At 54.5% G+C, this 17445-nt stretch overlaps 2 protein-coding genes across 3 annotated transcripts; both read right to left on the reverse strand.

Annotated features, from left to right (window-relative positions):
* Positions 1-134: 134 nt before the first annotated feature.
* PITHD1 (PITH domain containing 1) lies at positions 135-2256 on the reverse strand. Its single transcript, XM_034069283.1, has 6 exons — positions 2064-2256; positions 1940-1983; positions 1752-1829; positions 1024-1128; positions 550-658; positions 135-343 (listed from the first exon to the last, which is right to left on the reverse strand). Exons 1-6 carry the CDS (start codon positions 2235-2237, stop codon positions 242-244), a joined length of 612 nt encoding a protein of 203 aa, XP_033925174.1. The 5' UTR covers positions 2238-2256; the 3' UTR covers positions 135-241.
* Positions 2257-2366: 110 nt separating this feature from the next.
* Positions 2367-15339, reverse strand: ELOA (elongin A). Of its 2 annotated transcripts, none has more exons than XM_034069312.1 (11): positions 15195-15339; positions 11762-11818; positions 10457-10575; positions 8445-9630; positions 7628-7742; positions 7127-7279; positions 6618-6715; positions 6175-6355; positions 5601-5712; positions 5192-5343; positions 2367-4723 (listed from the first exon to the last, which is right to left on the reverse strand). In XM_034069312.1, the coding sequence occupies exons 1-11, from the start codon at positions 15264-15266 to the stop codon at positions 4662-4664; spliced, it is 2307 nt and encodes a 768-aa protein (XP_033925203.1). In that variant the 5' UTR covers positions 15267-15339; the 3' UTR covers positions 2367-4661. The 2 variants fall into 2 exon arrangements, with proteins under 2 accessions (XP_033925203.1, XP_033925202.1); XM_034069311.1 differs by having other exon boundaries at positions 7127-7282.
* Positions 15340-17445: the final 2106 nt, after the last annotated feature.

Consider the following 17445-nt stretch of genomic DNA (forward strand, 5'->3'; position numbering starts at 1 on the left):
GGCCCACTGGGGGCGGCCATGATGGCGGAGGCGGCTGAGGTAGCTCCGGTAGAACCGGGGGGGCACCGGTTCCTCTTCACCCCCTTCCGGTCTGAGCACGGCCCCCCCCCTCACACACACACACACACACGGGCAGGCTCTGAGCACGTTTATTGTCAGTCACGGAGGCACCGGAACCAAAGCGGCCGGGAGCGACCAGTACCGGGCAGAGGCCGGCACACGGAGCTCGGCCCCAGCGCTGTCAGGAGATGAAGTGGGTCTGTGGGGTGAACTGTTCCACCTGGTGATCCGCTGGGTTCGCTGAGGCCTCGTAGCTGCAGATGGTGACTTCATGGCGATGGGCCTGTGTTAACGGGAACCGTGTTAGGACAAAGGGGCACGGGTCAGGTCCCTTCTGAAACACCCGGTGGTGAGAGCTGAGCTGGGTCCTGTCCTGCACCGTCCATCACAGGCCCCCCCCCACCTCCTCACCACTACACCCAGCTTCAGCTGTGATTCAAACTGGTTTTACACCCTTGGCAGCGTTGTTCAGCCGCTGCTCTCGCTCACCTCCGTCCACTCTCCTTTCAGGCCTATGTAAAAGATCTTCGTTGTCTCTGCTCCGAAGTTCTTCGGGAAGTGGATGGAGAGGTGGTGAACATTGGAGAAACGGGCGATTCTGAAAGGAAACCCCCATGAAACTGGAGCTGCACGGGCAGGATCCTGCGGTGCCAGCACCACCGTGTGCGCCTCAGGCCTGGGAGCACAAACCCCAGGGCCAGGAGCAGCTCCCCTCATGCAGCAGGGAATGGGGCAGCAAGGAGCTGTCCCTGCAGCAGGGACACAACACTGGGATGATCCCACATCCCGAGCAGTCCTGCCCGCACAGGCACGTGGCTGCTGCCTCACGGGACAAGGACAGGATGGCACATTCCACTGTGAGGGATGCAAGGGAAGGATCTGCCCCCATCTAACACATCCCTAAAGCCTCGTGGTGCACCCATGAGCCAGACAGACCCCCCCTGCCCCAGCCCAGTGCCGTACTTGGTGGGATACTCCAGCTCGCCCACCGGGTCCCGGTTCAGGCTGAACGTTTGCTCTGGTTCCCTGGTTGTGTCATCAAAGGACATGTGAGGAATGTTCCTGAAGCTGGGAAGAGAGGGAGGAAAGCCAGGAAGTTATTAACATACAAGTCAACCAATTGCCTTCCTCCCCATCCATTAGCACTACCTGGATTCTTCTCAATAATAAGAAACTGGATTTGCTTTGTCTTCTACGGGGGAAAATACCAACGCCACCACAAAGCATCATTCCAGAATACCCAACACCCTGAAGAAACAACAGGGAAGAGCGAGGAAAGAAGCTGGGGAGATGCAGACCTCAGCACGCTTGGGTACACAGAGCAACCAAGACACATTGAGACCAAGGGAAACCAGGACAACTGCCCCAGTAGAAGGCTGTAATTACAGCTACAGCCAGACGCAGTGTTAGCACTTCTGCTCAGCCATGCACAAGGTGATCCCTAACTGCTTCACATGCATGTTTGTGGAGCAGAGGACAATGTTGGCTTGATAAAGGCGTATTTCCACCCCCCCCCCCCAAGCAAGAGCTGCAGAGCACTCAATATTCTCGTTTCTATTGAGAAAGGGACAGTATTAATACGGATTTCTGTCCCTTCAGGAGCCAGGCCCGGGGCTCCGCGCAGCCCGGTCCCCTGCACCGCACACCCTCACTACGAGGTGCTGAGCTCAGCTCAAGCTGCTTTCACTCACAGCCTCATCTCTGCCGGGTGGCTCCCGTCGTCTTCCCCCATCACAATCACTCCTTTCAGCTTCACGGTGCCCGTAAACCTGCCGGGAGAGGCGGAAGCGCCGGTTCCATCTCCGCTCCCCTCGGCTCGGCCCCGCTGACGGCCGCACGCAGCCACCACCGGCCGGGGGCAGGCGGGGAAGGCACTCACGGGACGTTGAACAGCAGCTCCTCATCATCGTCGCTCTCCACGAACTGCGGGGAGAGAGGAGCGGCTCAGGCCCTGCCCGCTCCGGTACACGGGGTCCGCTCCTGCCCTCCCCACCCGGCCCCACCTTGGCTCGGTCGCCGCGCTCCTCCCAGGCTCGGAACACGAGGGCTCCGCTGCCCTCCCGGCGCTCATTGAGACACTGCAGCCGCTGCCGGTCGATGCGCAGGTAGAGCCCCCAGGCCCCGCCGCCCGCAGCCCCCTCCCCGCAGCAGCGGCAGCGGCCGGGCCCGTGCGCCATCACCGCAGCGCCGGGGCGCCCAGCACCGCCCCCCGGTGCCGGTGACCGGGGCAGGGAACGGGAGCAGCGCCCTCCCGCGGCCGCCGCTGCTGTAACACCGCTCACAGACACGAGAACACGCAGGCAGGGTCCAGTGTTTGGCTTTTATTGAGACGTGATTTTCAGCGTTTCATATAACTTATCTAATTAAAATATTCATCTTAATTACCACAAAAAAAGGAACATAGAAAAGTGTATGTACACAGTTCGGGACCCAAATACAAATCAAAGTCACCCCCTCCTGCCCGCGGTGTGGCAAAGGGGGAAGAGGCAGCTCTGCTCCGGTCCTCTATGTGTGTGTAGCACATGGGAATTGCACAAGTAACATCCCGGGCACCGACCTCTATTCTGGCCCCCTCCTGCCATCCAGCAACACAGACACAGGCAGCAAAGCCCAGGGCAACGAAGGGAAGGGGCTTCACCCTGTACCACCAATGCTTTGGGCAGCATCACATCCGAGTGGCTCCTGTAGTGTTCAGCAAGGGGCAGTTTAGCAATGCCCAGCTCCTCTGCTCAAGGCTCCCTTAAGGCCTGGCCATGATGCCAGACTCCACTTCCCTCCCCTCTGCCCCTAGCCCAAAGTACAGAGGAGAAATAAACGGTAGCACAACGGTCAGCAGAAGATAATATATTGTTATCTAATTAAAAATACAGCAAAATTAAATACAGCAAAAAATGCAAGAGAAAGGAGCCATTATTTTACAGCACAACACACACTGAAATGCTGCACGGAAACGTTAAAGCATCTGGGACTGTAACCAACTTACAGCACGTGAGAGTCTGAGAACATGTTTCCAAGACCTTCAAAATAAGGAAAGAAAAGCCCAAAGAAAGAGGCAAGTGAGCAGAATGGGTCTAAAGAAAGACAAAAAAGGAGGAAAACAAAGACAGGATCCAACAGAAACCAGAAGCACACAGAGGCTTTTCTAGAGCCCTATGGGGAGCACAGCAAAGTGCCCCAGTCAGTGCACAGACAACTCCACCAGTTCAGCATTTGGCAGCAGCAACAGCATCCACCACCGACACCTTTTCCACCTCGACAGCACAATCCCAAGGCAGCAAATATGGCTTGGACCAGGAGAACCTCTCCCCTTTCTGACCCAGTCAGACCTATGAGCCCTGACAGTGCTGCCACCTGCCCCTGCACGACCCGGGTCTGCCCAGCTCCATCCCCTGCTCACAACACCTCTGGTGAGGTCAGTTCTGGAACCCACAAGTGGAAGCGTTCAGCACAGTCAGACTCAGTGGCCCACACAGCTCCAGCCCCTCAGACACCAGGTACAACCCATTCCTCAGCTCCTGCTACCACCCATACACACGTTAAACACAAACCACATTCCATTACTCACTTCCCTCCAACACCAGACAAGTGGGTTCAGGTTCCAAGACTAAAATCCTTGCTTTTTCCAGTGGGGGCAGACATACAGGGAATAGCCAGGATTTAAAATGGAAATAAATCCTTCCCAATTGCACACAGGGAACATGATAAAAATATTCCTTCTCCCTACTAAAAAAGGCAAATTGATGCCTTCATTGATCTTTAAAAACTGCTTCCAATTCCAGAGGCCAAGTCCCCTGTAACCTTCTCAAGTAAAAGGACAAAAAATAAAGGAAAAAGACATTAAAATCTGACTTGGTGCACAGGAAAACTTCTCCCCAAGCCCTTTGTAGTTTTATTCCCAGTAGCCAGCAGAAGACAACAGCAGCAGCAAAGTCCCCAGTGGCTCTTGGCATCCCTGCACAAGATGTAAGCATCCGGACAAGTAACAGCAGAGAGAAGGTCAAGAGCAAAGAGTAAGAGACACAAGCAGAGAGCAAAGCCTCAGGACGTGACACCCTTGCCAGAAGAGCAGTGAGCAGATGGGTGCTGCCTGTCCCAGGGAGCCCAGGAGGTACCAGATCACAGGGAAGGACACCCAGTGTCCACTCGGCCAGATGGAGCCACAGAGAGGCTGACCCTCGCACTGCATCAGGAGGGGGAAGATACTGGGAGCAACATAAATACCAGGGGGAGAGGGGGCAAATATTAATTAAAACCATTTTATAATTTATTAAGAGGTTAAATAGTAAATAGTCTCTGATCTTCCACTCTCAGCAGGTGCCAAGACTTCACATTTTCTTGTGTCGGGGGGTTTTGTACACCCTTCTTTTGACGGACGACAAAGCCAGAAACAGGATGTTAAGGGTAGGTGGAAAAGAGGGGGCTTGACACTGAGAAAGGGACCAGAATAGAAGATAAAATACTGTGCTGTTGTCTTGTGCAGATCAAAGCTTCTCCCAGCAGCTGCAGCCTCCAAAGAGTTCAAGGAAAAGGGCTGTGAGTACCTTCTCCACCTTCAGTGCCACTCCTCACCAGAGGGCAAGTCCCAGATCTGCTCTGCAGGCTTATCTCCGAGAGAACCTGTTTTTGAAAGCTTTGATAGTCTTTGCCATCATAGGTGCAATTTCTGCAACAGAGGAAGGAAAAAAACCCAAATCAAACATGAAAACCCCACATGAACACAGCAGTCACAGGCTGGGAGAGCAGAGCAGTTCAAAGCTGCTTTCTGCATGGCAAGAAGACAGAATTCCAGTTCAGGTCTCCCTGCTTCCTTCCCAAAGGGAGCTGCACTACAGTGCCAGTGCTCCAAACAGCTGGACAGGGACAGCAGGAGGGACAAGGCAGGGTTTCTGCTGCACTGGTACCATCAGGGCAAGCTGATGCAGCCAGCGCTGAGCTGGAAGGTGAATGAGATGTTCCCCTGTGCAAGAAGTTTGAACAGACTTTATCACCCTCTCCTTAGGGAGGGGAGAGAGGCCACCAGCACCAACCCCCCACAGAGCCTGGATTTCCCTACAGCAGAAGCCATAGATTTGTGTGTTTGTAAGGGAAGAGATCTAGGGGACCACAGGGATGTGGTGCAGTTCGTACTTACTTTTCACTGGTGGTTTCTTGGGGTCGTAGGAGGAGAAGGTGCTACCTGAAGATGGGACAGAATGGGCACTGCTGGTGCTGGGCCCATCATAGGACTGCTCCTCACTCACACGAGTGTGGCTTTTGCTAGATGTGTAGAGGACTGGTTTTATTCTGGAACAGAGATGGGGCAGGCATTTCAGAAAGGACTCATGGTGGTTTGATGCAATTCATCAGACACAAACCATGACAACACATGGAGCCAGCAGGGACCAGGATCTCCACAATTCCCAGCAAGGAAGAGGCTGTTACAAGGTAGAAGGACCCCCCAGACACACACAGAATCCTGCCCAGCCAGGATGCAGAGCTGCAGAGGGGGAGCTGGCAGGAAAAGAGGCTCTGAGCAGCAAGTGCTCCTGAGCAACACTCACTTGGTCTTCTCCAGCAGCAGAGGGCCTCCAGTCCCAAACTTCTCTTGTCTCCTCCGTACATCCCGAGGGGGCTTTGCTGCAGAGTTCACAAATGCCATTTTGGCCACTCTACCTGTAGGAGGCCAGAGGGAAACACTGCTCAGATCCAACTTAGTGTCTTACCACAGCAAACTCCAACCTCCTCTGCCCAGTCCATCCATCCCAAAGCTCTGGCAATAGCCTCCTCCCTAAGGTCTGAGCCTCTTGCTGTCACAACAGGGGCTGTGAGGAATCAGACTGATCACGTCAGCAGTTCTCACAATGATCAGCAATGATCAAAGAGCAGGAATACTTGCTCCCACCATGGTTTTCTTCAGGCCCAGCACAGAGAAGACACTCTAGAAGAGGAGGTGCTGTAGAACATTCTCTGGTCTGCATCACCACCATGACAGATGAAATCCAGGGTCTGCTACACCACTGAGCAAAGGCCAAGCACCTCCTCTATTGGACTAGACCCACACCAGTCAGTCCCAAAGACCTTCCCCACACACAGGCAGCTTTCCCAGCCCCCTTCCTGCTCCCTCAGCCCCGTTACCTTTGGGTTTGTTGGCATGAGCAGAGCCGATGTTCCGCGCCAGCATGAGCAGCCGCTGCTCCCGTGCATCATGCAGCCGCAGGTACATCTCTCGCCAGGACTCAAACTCCTCTGGCTTCTCGTTCTTGAAGTCTCGCAGGCAGTGATTGTGCCACAGTTGATCCGTGTCCTCGATGAGGACCTGCAGCAAACCCACACGTGAGCTGGGATCCCTCTGACACCTTCACTCCCTTCTCCCTCAGCATCAGAGAGTGCCCAGCCACTGGAATGCCACAGAGGAGCTGCTTGCAGCAAGAGATGGGCAGATGGCAAATCCAGGAGGCCAGGACAGCAAAAGCCACCTCTTGTTGAGCAGAGCACTGTTCTCTACAGTTCTGCTATTGCAGAGGAGGACAGAACTGCTCCCACACGTCACCATCACCTCCCCAGGCCAAGGCACTCACATGGTTACATTCCTCAATGCGGTACAGCTGCTCTGGGGTGCATCTCTCCAATACTGGCTCCAGTACTGAGAACGGGACACCACCCACTTCATAGATTGCTAGAGAGAAGCAAGAGGCACAAAGTATTTACCCTGCACCTTCCTTGCTGAGGAAAGGGTTTGACACCTTGAAATGCAGCAGAGGAAACTGCAGCGCTGCATGAAACTAAGCAGTACGAGGGGAAGGAGAAATGAACCATGAGTGCAATAGCACTACCAAGTCATCAGGCACCAGGAACTCCCAATGGCTCTGTTGGCCACTACTTCCAGTGCTTCAGCACTCTCCCAAGCACATGGGCTGCTGCTTCCAGCAGCTGAGCTTCCAGAGAGCTCTGTCCCACAGCAGTTCGGATGCCTTATCCCACAGCAGTTAGGATGCCTTGTGACAAGGACAACTTCCCATGCAGCTGCTGGGATATGTACAGCCAAGTCACCGAGACTTCAGTGTGACAGATGAGGAAAGGTACTTACAGTCAATGTTGTTACTGAGGACTCGGATGCACTGCTGATACAGAGACATCATCTTGGGGAGGTAGGCAGTTTTAGAGCCTGAATACACTTGCATCTTGGAATTCAACCGGCGCCCTGTGAAACCTGCTTCGCTCTCTTCAACCGGTGAGGACACTGCTGCAAAGGGAAGGACTTGGAGTAAGAAGGGAACAGGGAAAAGAAGAGCTCACCCTTATGAATGGCACAGCAGACACAAACTGGGAGTCACCCAGAAGCAACCTAAAGAGCTAAGGCTTCTCCAAGAGACCTGCAAACCAGTTCCGGGCAATTCCAAAGCCCACAAGAAGGGTCAGCAAAGGATCTTCCCCACGGAAGAGCACACAGGAAAACAACCACCTTTGGAAAGCTTTGGGCACCAGAGGCAAGACACCAGACCCCAACAAGAGGACGTGAAGCCAGGCAGCAGCTGCTCCCACTGCCTCCCACAGATGATGGCTGCAGCCTGTTTCCTGGCCAACATACCTTTCCTTTTCGTCTGGGAGCAGGTAATGGACTCGATTGAAGGAAGCGGGCGGTAGTTGGCCTGGATAGGAGGCAGTGGGATCTCTGGTAACGTTGGTACCACATCTAGAAGTATCTGGAAGGACAGGAGGTACATGCAAGTAAGCCAAGAATGCATGAGAATGTTACATCCTCCTGGTGTACAGACAGCACTGAGCTGCGTTTGGGTTGATGTTTTGTATAAGCCACTCAATACTGATTGCATCAGGAAACAGCCTTGGGGGGGCTGCACTTCTGCCACATCACTGTGCCTCCATCTAGGCAAAGCAGGCAAAATCTGGGACCTGAATCACTCAGCTCCCTCCAGTAAGAGCCATGAATATCTTTACCCTACTCAGCTCAGTGCTGAAGGCCTCTGGCAAGAACCCAAGTGGGATTAACAGTGCAAAGAGCTAGAGAAAACACAGAAGGCTGGCAGAACAGTTCCTTGACCTCAAACACTCATTTACCTGTTCTGTCTCCTCCCCACCTCCTGCAAACAGACTCTGCAGTGGTGGTAGAGAGAGGAGCCTCTTGAACTGAAGGAAACCTAGGCCTCTAAGCCGAGGCACTTACTAGAATGAATGGCAAAGTATTTAGTTGAAGCTGTTCTCTTTTATTCTCCCTGGTTTTGTATAAATGCATTTTGCCCATTGCTTTTCTCTTCTCCCTCCCTCTTCACCCACTTTTCCAGCAGCATCCCACTCCAACAGCACACAGCAACACCTGCAGGACCAGGAGCAGCTGCTCCCACCCCCTCTGTTCACTTTCAGATGCTTTAAAGCCCTCCCAGCCTTACCCTCTTTGGTTTAGGAGACTCTGATCCTTTCTTCTCTGCCTTTTTCTCACTCGTTCGCTTGTGGCTTGGACTCTTCCGACTGGAGCTGGAGCTGTTGGCACTGGCTTTGGATCCGTTCTGTTTGCTGTGCCCCCGCTCCTTCTCCCCAGCCGGCCCAGCAGGTTTGACCACTTTCTTCTTCTTCTTTTGGGGCTGGTCATAGCTGAGGTACGACTCAAAGGACATCGTTGGCTGCTCAAACTCATCCTCCACTTCCCCCTCCCCAAAGCTGGAGGAAAAGCCCACAGACTTCTTGTCCATGTCAGGGGCTTTGCGCTTCCCCTCTGCGGGTCTGAAGCTCCCAGCAACCCCCTTCTCTTTAACCCTATTTGATGAGTCACTCTCAGCTCTCCGCTTCTCTCGTTCATTGTTTGAGGGCTCCAAGCTCAGCTTGGCCTTTTCCAATTTGCCCTTCTCAGAGTCCCGATGCTTCTGCTTCTTCACGTGGTTGTCCAATGGCTTCTCCTTTCTGGAGGCACCGCTCTCTCTGCTCTTCTCCTTCTTGATGCCATCTGACATCCTCTGCTTCTCCTTGCTGGCCCCTGCCACGGGGGCCTCTGGGAGATGCTCTTTAAAAGAGGTTTTGTGCAACCTTTCTGGGCTGAAGGCAGAGCTCCTGTCCTCCTCTCTGCCATCAAGTCGCTGCTTCTTGTGAGACTTGTGCTCTTTGCTTCGACTCGTGTTCCCTTTGTCATGGAACTCGCCAGGGTTCCTTTCCCGGCCTCCCTGCAGCTTCTCCTGAAAGCTGTGGCCTTTACTGGCCTTCCGATGAAATACTGTTGGTTCTTCCTGCTCCTCAGAGGCATAAGGGTCTGTGTACATGTCCTGAGGGCTCTCACTTGGCGCAGGTGACCCAGCCTGTCCACAGTCCGAATACTCCTGATCTGAAGAGAGCACTGGGGAAGATCTGCCCCAACCTTTCCCCTCGTGGCTGCTATAGCCATAAGTCTCATGGACTCTCTCAGGCCTAGGATATCTTTTGGACTTCTTTTCCCTATGATCTGGGCTATAAGACTGGCTGCAAGATGGCTGGAAGGGCTCTGAATACTCCTGGTCAGGGTCCTCATCCTCTCTGAGGGAGGGTTCCTGATGTCTTTTGCTTGAACTGCTCCTCTCATAGTCACGGTCTTCAGAGTCTACGTTATTTCTAAAGGGATAAGAAAACAGAATAGATTAAACCATCAAACACAAGAAGAATCACTCCCCATGGACCATGTGGATGGAAACCTCTCTTACAGAAGACTCCAGTTGTATGCGGTAGTTTTGAGGCAAGAAAAGCACAAATTCGCTCAGGCTCAGCAGCACTCAGGGATTTAGGAACTGCATTTCTAGTGCAGGAATTGGTTAAGCAGTTTGGTTAGACTGAGACTTCACAGTACCCTGGGAAGTGGGGATGGACACATACAGAGACTCCTCCATGGCTGCACACTCCCTGCTGCATGCATGCTGCCTGTTCAGCATGCAGGGATACCGCAGGCCTTGAAATGATCATGAAAACCTGATGATCTCAACCACCTCACTGCTGACTTGGACACAGCTTGGTTACTGCACATGCCTGCTAGCATCAACCTGCACTTTCCATAGGAGGCTTGCACACCAGAGCCTTTCAAAGCAAGCTGCTTTCTTCACTTGGGCCTACAACTTCCTCTCGAGTGCTGTAAAATGGGAAGCAAGCAGATTGCATCTCTTGCTTCTTTAAGGACATTTTCCTGCCATCTACTGTTAATCTCTTCATCAAACTGCAAGTTCTTGAGAATCAGCCCCTTCCTTCACTGCAAACTGCAGCATCAGCAGCCCCATGGGCTGTGGTACCAGAGGCAGGAAGTAAATGCCAAAACCAGGCAAAACCCCAGCAGGGTTAGCACATTTGTGTTTCCAGTTCTCCCAGAGCCTTCCCTGTGTTTCCTTGGCCAGAAAGGTTTATGATCTCCAGTGCAAGAACATAACAACGCCAAGTGAAGAGGGTCACGTACCTGTCTGCCTCCTGGGACACCGGCACCAGCTTCTTCCACCTGGCTACCAGGTTCTTGGCAAAGTCTCCCACCAACTCATGTTTCCGTAAGCTGTTCACGGTCTTCCCAACACCCGTCTCCTTCAGAGAGAGACAAGACATGAATTCATCAGCAAACCAGTCAGTATTCCCACCTCTGCTAAACTCCAAGTGACTGAAGTTCACCCACTACCAGTGCTCTAGGTAAAAGTAAACCTTCTTGATCAAAGGGCAAGGATATCACATACATTGTGTTTTCAGCAGATATCAGAGAATAGTCAGGGTTGGAAAGGACCTTAAGATCATCCAGTTCCAAACCCCTGCCATGGACAGGGACACCTCACACTAAACCAGGGCACCCAAGGCTCTGTCCAACCTGGCCTTGAACACTGCCAGGGATGGAGCATTCACAACCTCCCTGGGCAACCCATTCCAGTGCCTCAGCACCCTCACAGCAAAGAATTTCTTCCTTAGATCCAATCTAAACTTTCCCTGTTTCAGTTTGAACCCATCACTCCTTGTCCTGTCACTGCAGTCCCTAATGAAGAGTCCATCCCCAGCATCCCTATAGCCCCTTCAGTCACTGGAAGCTGCTCTGAGGTCTCCACACAGTTTCTCTTGTCCAGGCTGAACAGCCCCAATGTTCTCAGCCTGGCTCCATACAGGAGCTGCTCCAGCCCCTGAGCATCCTCGTGGCCTCCTCTGGACTTGCTCCAACAGTTCCATGTCCTTTTCATGCTGAGGACACCAGAACTGCACACAATGCTCCAGGTGAGGTCTCAGGAGAGCAGAGCAGAGGGGCAGGATCACCTCCTTCACCTGCTGGTCACACTCCTTTGGATGCAGCCCAGGATACGGATATCATTTATTAGCATTCAGGAAATCAAAGACAACTTAACTTTACCCTTGTCAAACACTAATTAATTGTGTTAATAAGCTAAGCTAACACTTACCATGGCCACTGGTAAGTCTGAAAACAGAAGTCGCTAATGATTCTGAGGATTAGCGTTTCCTAACTCCATGCTGATTCAGTTACTTTAGGATCCACCCCAACTCTCACGTCTCAGTCAAGTGCTAAGCTTTTGGAAGAGCTGAGCATCACAAACCATCCCCTGTGGCTTTACACTTGCTCCCCTTCTCTGTGCCTGGAATCTAGAACCTCATCCCCACCGTGCCTATGACATAGTGCTGTCACAGTTGGCCGACGCATCACACCCCACCCCATGGCAAACGGTTATCCTTGTGCCTTGCAGACACGATGGAAGCCAAGAGATTTCACAGCTCTTACCACAAGGATGTCAACTGTGATGGGCAGCTCAGACAGCCTCTTCAGACTCTTCAGCAGCTGTAGAGACAAGAGGGAAGTGTTCACACTTGTCATCCTGAACCACACACCACAGCAGAGAGAACCCAGCACTGTGTGAGAGCTTGTCAGAAGGATCCAAGTGGCAGACAGCTGCTCTCACTCCAAACCAAGCTCCCGAGAGCTGAACATGAGGGTAACTGTAAAGACATTATCACCTCTTTGCCTACGAGGACCCACCTGAAGTCTCACAACACACTCTGTTGGTGCTTGCTTCACACAGGACTTTGGCTTAAAGCATCAGGAACAGACACCCACAGCTCTTGCACAGGAAGTGGAAGGATTTGGAAGCTTGTGACTATCAGCAGGCAGTGCTGAGAATGACATTCCCTGCTGAGAGGGTCCTTCCTAAAGCTCTGCAAACCACTGGGGAAGGCAGAGTGCTGGATGCAGGTGAAGGGGATGCACTGGTTCCTCTGCCACCCCAGAGGTTTGGGGCATCACTTCACTGATGTTCCAGTTGCACTGCTGCTCCTCACATTCTTTCCCACAGCTCAGCTCTAGCCACACACCAGCCCCATCAGCATTATTATAGCCCCTATACAGCCCAGGCTTTGTTCAGCACTGCCGTGCTGTATCCTGTACAAAGGGCTCTCCCTGATCCAGAAGTTCTCTCTAAAGCACTCTGCTCATGCTCAAATTAGCACCATTGGCCTCACCTATTCCAATCACCTCCTCTTGCACCATGCAAGGATCAGAGAGGTTTAGAGCTTGCCTTCCTTTTGAAGCAAGGAAGTTCTTTGAGCTAACCTGAAGGGTCAATTACTTTCAGAGGAGATAACTCCTCGAGACAGAGATAGGGGCTCATGCAGCTGAAGCAGAACCACAGGACAGTTTCTGTTCACCAGCACCCACTGCATTATATTTAGGACTTAATTAGCATGACCAAAGGTTTAGGTTTTCGTGTTGGTTTTAGAAGACCAAGACAGCGACACCCCCATTAACCATGTTCCAGCACCTGTGAGCTGCTGGGGGTGCAGCAGCTCTTGCTGTGCTGTAACCTGGGTCTTCAAGCCCTCTGTCCCTGCAGCCTGGGGTAGCACAGAGCCTCCTCCCTTTTAGCTAGTAGTTAAAAGCCATTTCACTTTAAGGATTCACAGGACCTGAGGCAGGTAATGTGCTCCACTGCCTGCCTCCATGGTGATGATGATGATGATGATGATGGAAAACTCCTTATGGTATCCTTAAAGCCTCCCAATTATTTGCTAGCTACACTCCAATGTAGCATCTTCCACAGCTCTTTTTGCTCTTTAGTCATTTGCTGCCTTCAGGGCCGAATTCCAAACAGAAAAGCAGTGTTCTCAATGGGGCTCATCTCTGGATTTCATATAGGAAGTGTGGTTTGAGACCAGGGGACTACACATGTGATCCACAACACATCTCATGGGGAACCAGCTCATTCCACTTCCCACCACAGGCAGCGGTTGGAAACCCCCCACATAACGAAACCAGCAAGAGCTGGTGTTCTGGGAGGCCACAGGCTGCCTACGTGTCCCTTGAGCAGGCTCTGGAGGGATGCTCACGCAATCCAAGCTCAGACTTCCCAGCCAAGCAATGATGCCAAATGATGCCATCAGGAAACGGGGCAGTTCTGTTACCTGCGTCACCGGTAACACGCTTATCTGGCAATCTGAGCTCTCCAAAGCTGTGCTCCTTGGTGCTGGCCAAGCGGCACACAGCCTGGGAACAGCCCAGGAGCTGTGTTCATAGGGCACAGCAAAACCTCTCCTTGCTGGCAGCCTCTGTGGAGCACAGGTCCTTGTGCATGAGATGCAGCAAGGGAGGCAGCTGCGATGCTGCGAGGGGGAGAACTTGTGTTAATCCGGATTCCCTATGGAAACAGTGGGGTACATCCCACAGGCCCCAGGCAAGCAGACTCCAGCCTGGCAGCTCAGAACTAACCAAGATCCTATGAGAGAAGGGGGCCAAAGCACACAGCCTGGGTCCTGCCAGATGAAACACATACGAGAAAGCTCTTTGCAAACAGCCCAGTACAGGGCAGAGCTTCAACCACCACAAGGTACAGACCATGAAAGCTTCCTCGGTGGCAGCTCCAAAGGACAAAGCAAGAAAACCAAAGACTGGAAACGCTGCAACATGGGGGTAGCACCCAGCGGTGCTGAGGACCTGTCCTGCTCACAGGTAAAGCTGTATCTGCTACAGAACTGTTGAGGAACCTGTTGCTTTCCAACACAGGAAGGTGCTCAGGTGAGGCACAACCTGCAGGGACAATGCAATGGCAACTAGATTCAAGGCTAGAATCACACTTCCAAGGATACAGCCGGAAAGGTACAAGGCATACAAGGAGCACCGAAGGAAACTGTCATTACCCTGCTAACAGCAGCCTGAAAATGCTCAGCACCTCTGCCTCTCATTGCAAAGCTTCCTAGGATCAACCGACAGCACCATAGGGTTACTGGAGCCTGTGCAAACAGCACCCAGAGCCTCCCAGTGCCGCAGTTACTGCCCCAGCTGACGCAAGGGTCAGGACACGGGAGCAGCCATTCCCTGTGCACAATGCACTGAGCCAATATTTGAGGTCCTGCATGTACCTTCACAGCACCACAGAGCCTAAACACCCCTGGAAGTGAGTCCTGAGCAGCCCCTCGGCTCCCTACCGGTTAAACCCTGCTCTGGTCGTGGGTCGAAGGTGAGGAAAGGAACCTGCGCCTCTCATTGCTTCACTGGAGCCGGGGACAGGGACCTCTGTTTCAAGGGGCTGGCAATGGAGCAGCTCAGCCTCCATCCTTCCTCATGGGCAGGGGAGGTCCAGGGAAGGGAGCAGCTCCACGGCCCCATCTGCCTCCTCCTGCACCTGCACTGAGCCACGCACCGGACACCTGGAACCCGTCAGGGCAGATGCTCCATGAGAGCAGGGATGGCCGCATGGGGTGGGCCGCACCTGAGCCCTGCCACGGCTCCGGAACACGGCAGCTCAGCCCCGTGGCACCGGACGGGCTGCGGGCAGCAGGGTCCGGAGCGGACCCGTTCCCTCGGGCGGGGGGCAGCGAGCGGCTTCCCCCAGCGCAGCTCTCCATGCACCCCGACCGCAGCCAGCACAGCAGCCCCGGAGCCCGAGCACGGCACCGGCGAGGCCCCGCTGCCCGCCTGCCCCAGCCCCGGGCCTGCAGCGGGGCCTGCAGGCCAGCCCCGGCCGGGAACACCGGCGGTCATCCCTGCGGACACCCCCGAGCCCTGCCCGCAGGCAGCGCCGCTCGCCTCACCCCGCGGCCGGGCCGTGCACCGGAGCAGCGGGGACGGGAGAACGGGAGCAGGCCCGATCCCGGCCCCGGTGCCTCCCGACCCCCGGCCCGGCCGCGGAGGGGGAGCCCCGGTTCCCCTCCCCCCCCCCCGTCACCTTCTTGGGCTCGGAGCTCCCCGCCAGCCGCGACTGCAGCTTGCCCACAACTTCCAGCACCGACGCCGCCATTTTTATTGCTGGCGAGGCCGCGGCGGCGGAAGCGGCTTCACCGCCCGCTGCCTGCACGGCACCTGCCCGCCGCCGCCGCCATCTTGGCTAAGGGCAGGAAGCGGAAGCGGCGCTGCGCTGCCCTGGGCCGTGGCGGCCATGACGGGTGAGGGCAGAGCTCTGCGGGCGCCATGTTGGGGCCTGGCAGCGCCTGAGGGGCAGCGCCATCTTGAGTGCGGGCGGGCAGTGCTGAGGAGCCGCTCCGCCATGGGAGGACCGCACAGGAGCCGCTTCATGCCCAGGCCCGTCGGCTCCACCACAGCTGCTGCACTGAGGGGAAATGTGAGGTTAGATCCGTTATTGCAGGGCTCCTGAGGCAGGGAGGGAGGAGCAGCAGCAGGGCAGTGCCATAGAATCATAGAATGGTTTGGGTTGGAAAGGACCTTAAGATCATCCAGTTCCAACCCCTCTGCCATGGGCAGGGACACCTCACACTAAACCAGGTCACCCAAGGCTCTGTCCAACCTGGCCTTGAACACTGCCAGGGATGGAGCATTCACAACCTCCCTGGGCAACCCATTCCAGTGCCTCAGCACCCTCACAGGAAAGAATTTCTTCCTTAGATCGAATCTAAACTTCCCCTGTTTCAGTTTGAACCCATCACCCCTTGTCCTGTCACTGCAGTCCCTAATGAAGAGTCCATCCCCAGCATCCTTGGAGCCCCCTTCAGACACTGGAAGCTGCTCTGAGGTCTCCACGCAGCTTCTCTTCTCCAGGCTCAACAGCCCCAATGTTCTCAGCCTGGCTCCATACAGGAGCTGCTCCAGCCCCTGAGCATCCTCGTGGCCTCCTCTGGACTTGTTCCAACAGTTCCATGTCCTTTTGATGCTGAGGACACCAGAACTGCACACAATGCTCCAGGTGAGGTCTGACCAGAGCAGAGCAGAGGGGCAGGATCAGCTCCTTCACCTGCTGGTCACACTGCTTTGGATACAGCCCAGGATACGGTTGGTTTCTGGGCTGTGAGCACACACTGCAGCTGCTCATGTTCATTTTCTCACTGACCAACACCCCCAAGTCCTTCTCCTTGGGCTGCTCTGAATCTCTTCTCTGCCCAACCTGTAGCTGTGTCTGGGATTGCTCTGACCCAGGTGTAGGACCTTGCACTTGTCATGGTTAAACTGTGTTAGGTTGGCATCAGCTCACCTCACATGTGTGTCCAGGTCCCTCTGGATGGCATTCCTTCCCTCCAGCGGATCAACAGAACCACAGTTTGGTGTCATCACAAACTCACTGAGGGCTCTCCCCACATCCTCCCTGCTGAGCTCCCCCAGCAGCAGAGCCAGGCCCTTGGCTGCCTCCCGGTGCCCTTGGCAGTGCCCAGGTAACCCTGCCTGCTGCTGCTGGAGCTGTCCTCAGCTCACCCCAAAGGCGGCTCTGGAGGTGATCAGAGCAGGCAGCCGGTGGGGACAGAGGGAGCAGGAGGAGGGTGTCCTGTGGGGCCCAGGGTCTCTGTACCCCAACCTGCAGAGCCCCGAGAGCTTCCCCTTGGACTGAACGGCAAGGTAAGGAGCAGCCCCAGCCGCAGGGCTTGTGTGGGGCACGGCAATGGAGGTCATGGCACTGGGAGAGCTGCTTCCTATCATGGGGCTGGCAGCAGAGCAGTGCCCAGAGCTGCAGCATGCAGGGGGCAGGTGAAGGAGAGGGGCTCTGGTGTGATCCTGAGCCCCTTGGAACACCCTGAGACAGTGTAGGTCCTGCTGTGCGCTCAGCACTGGGATCAGCAGCACTGAAAGGATGCGAGGACAACGAGTGTCTGTTAGAGGAGTTAGCCAGCCAGGAAGAAGCCATCCTCTTTCTGTCTGGGGCCTCCTTAAAACTGTTCCAGCTCCTGGGTTAATCCAGCAGCCAGGATTAGGCTGTAGGAAACACCCCTTTCAGGGGGTACTGCAGCCAGAAGCAGGCACAATGTCCCATCTTAAGCACAGGTAGGAAAGGTCGCTCTGCCCTCCTGCAGCCACCGGCTGGAATAGCACCAGCACGTGTTTCCTATGGGAGCTGGTCAAAGGTGTCCAAAGGGACAGGCAGGAAGCCATGGACATCACTGAGCCCATCTCATGGCTCCGCTGTGCTTGTGTGGGATGCAGTTGGAAGATCTCTGGTGTATCCCAGAACAACTTCCCCCTTGTCTCCTGAATAG

Source organism: Melopsittacus undulatus, chromosome 14, assembly GCF_012275295.1.
Source record: "Melopsittacus undulatus isolate bMelUnd1 chromosome 14, bMelUnd1.mat.Z, whole genome shotgun sequence".
NCBI classification, from domain to species: domain Eukaryota; kingdom Metazoa; phylum Chordata; class Aves; order Psittaciformes; family Psittaculidae; genus Melopsittacus; species Melopsittacus undulatus.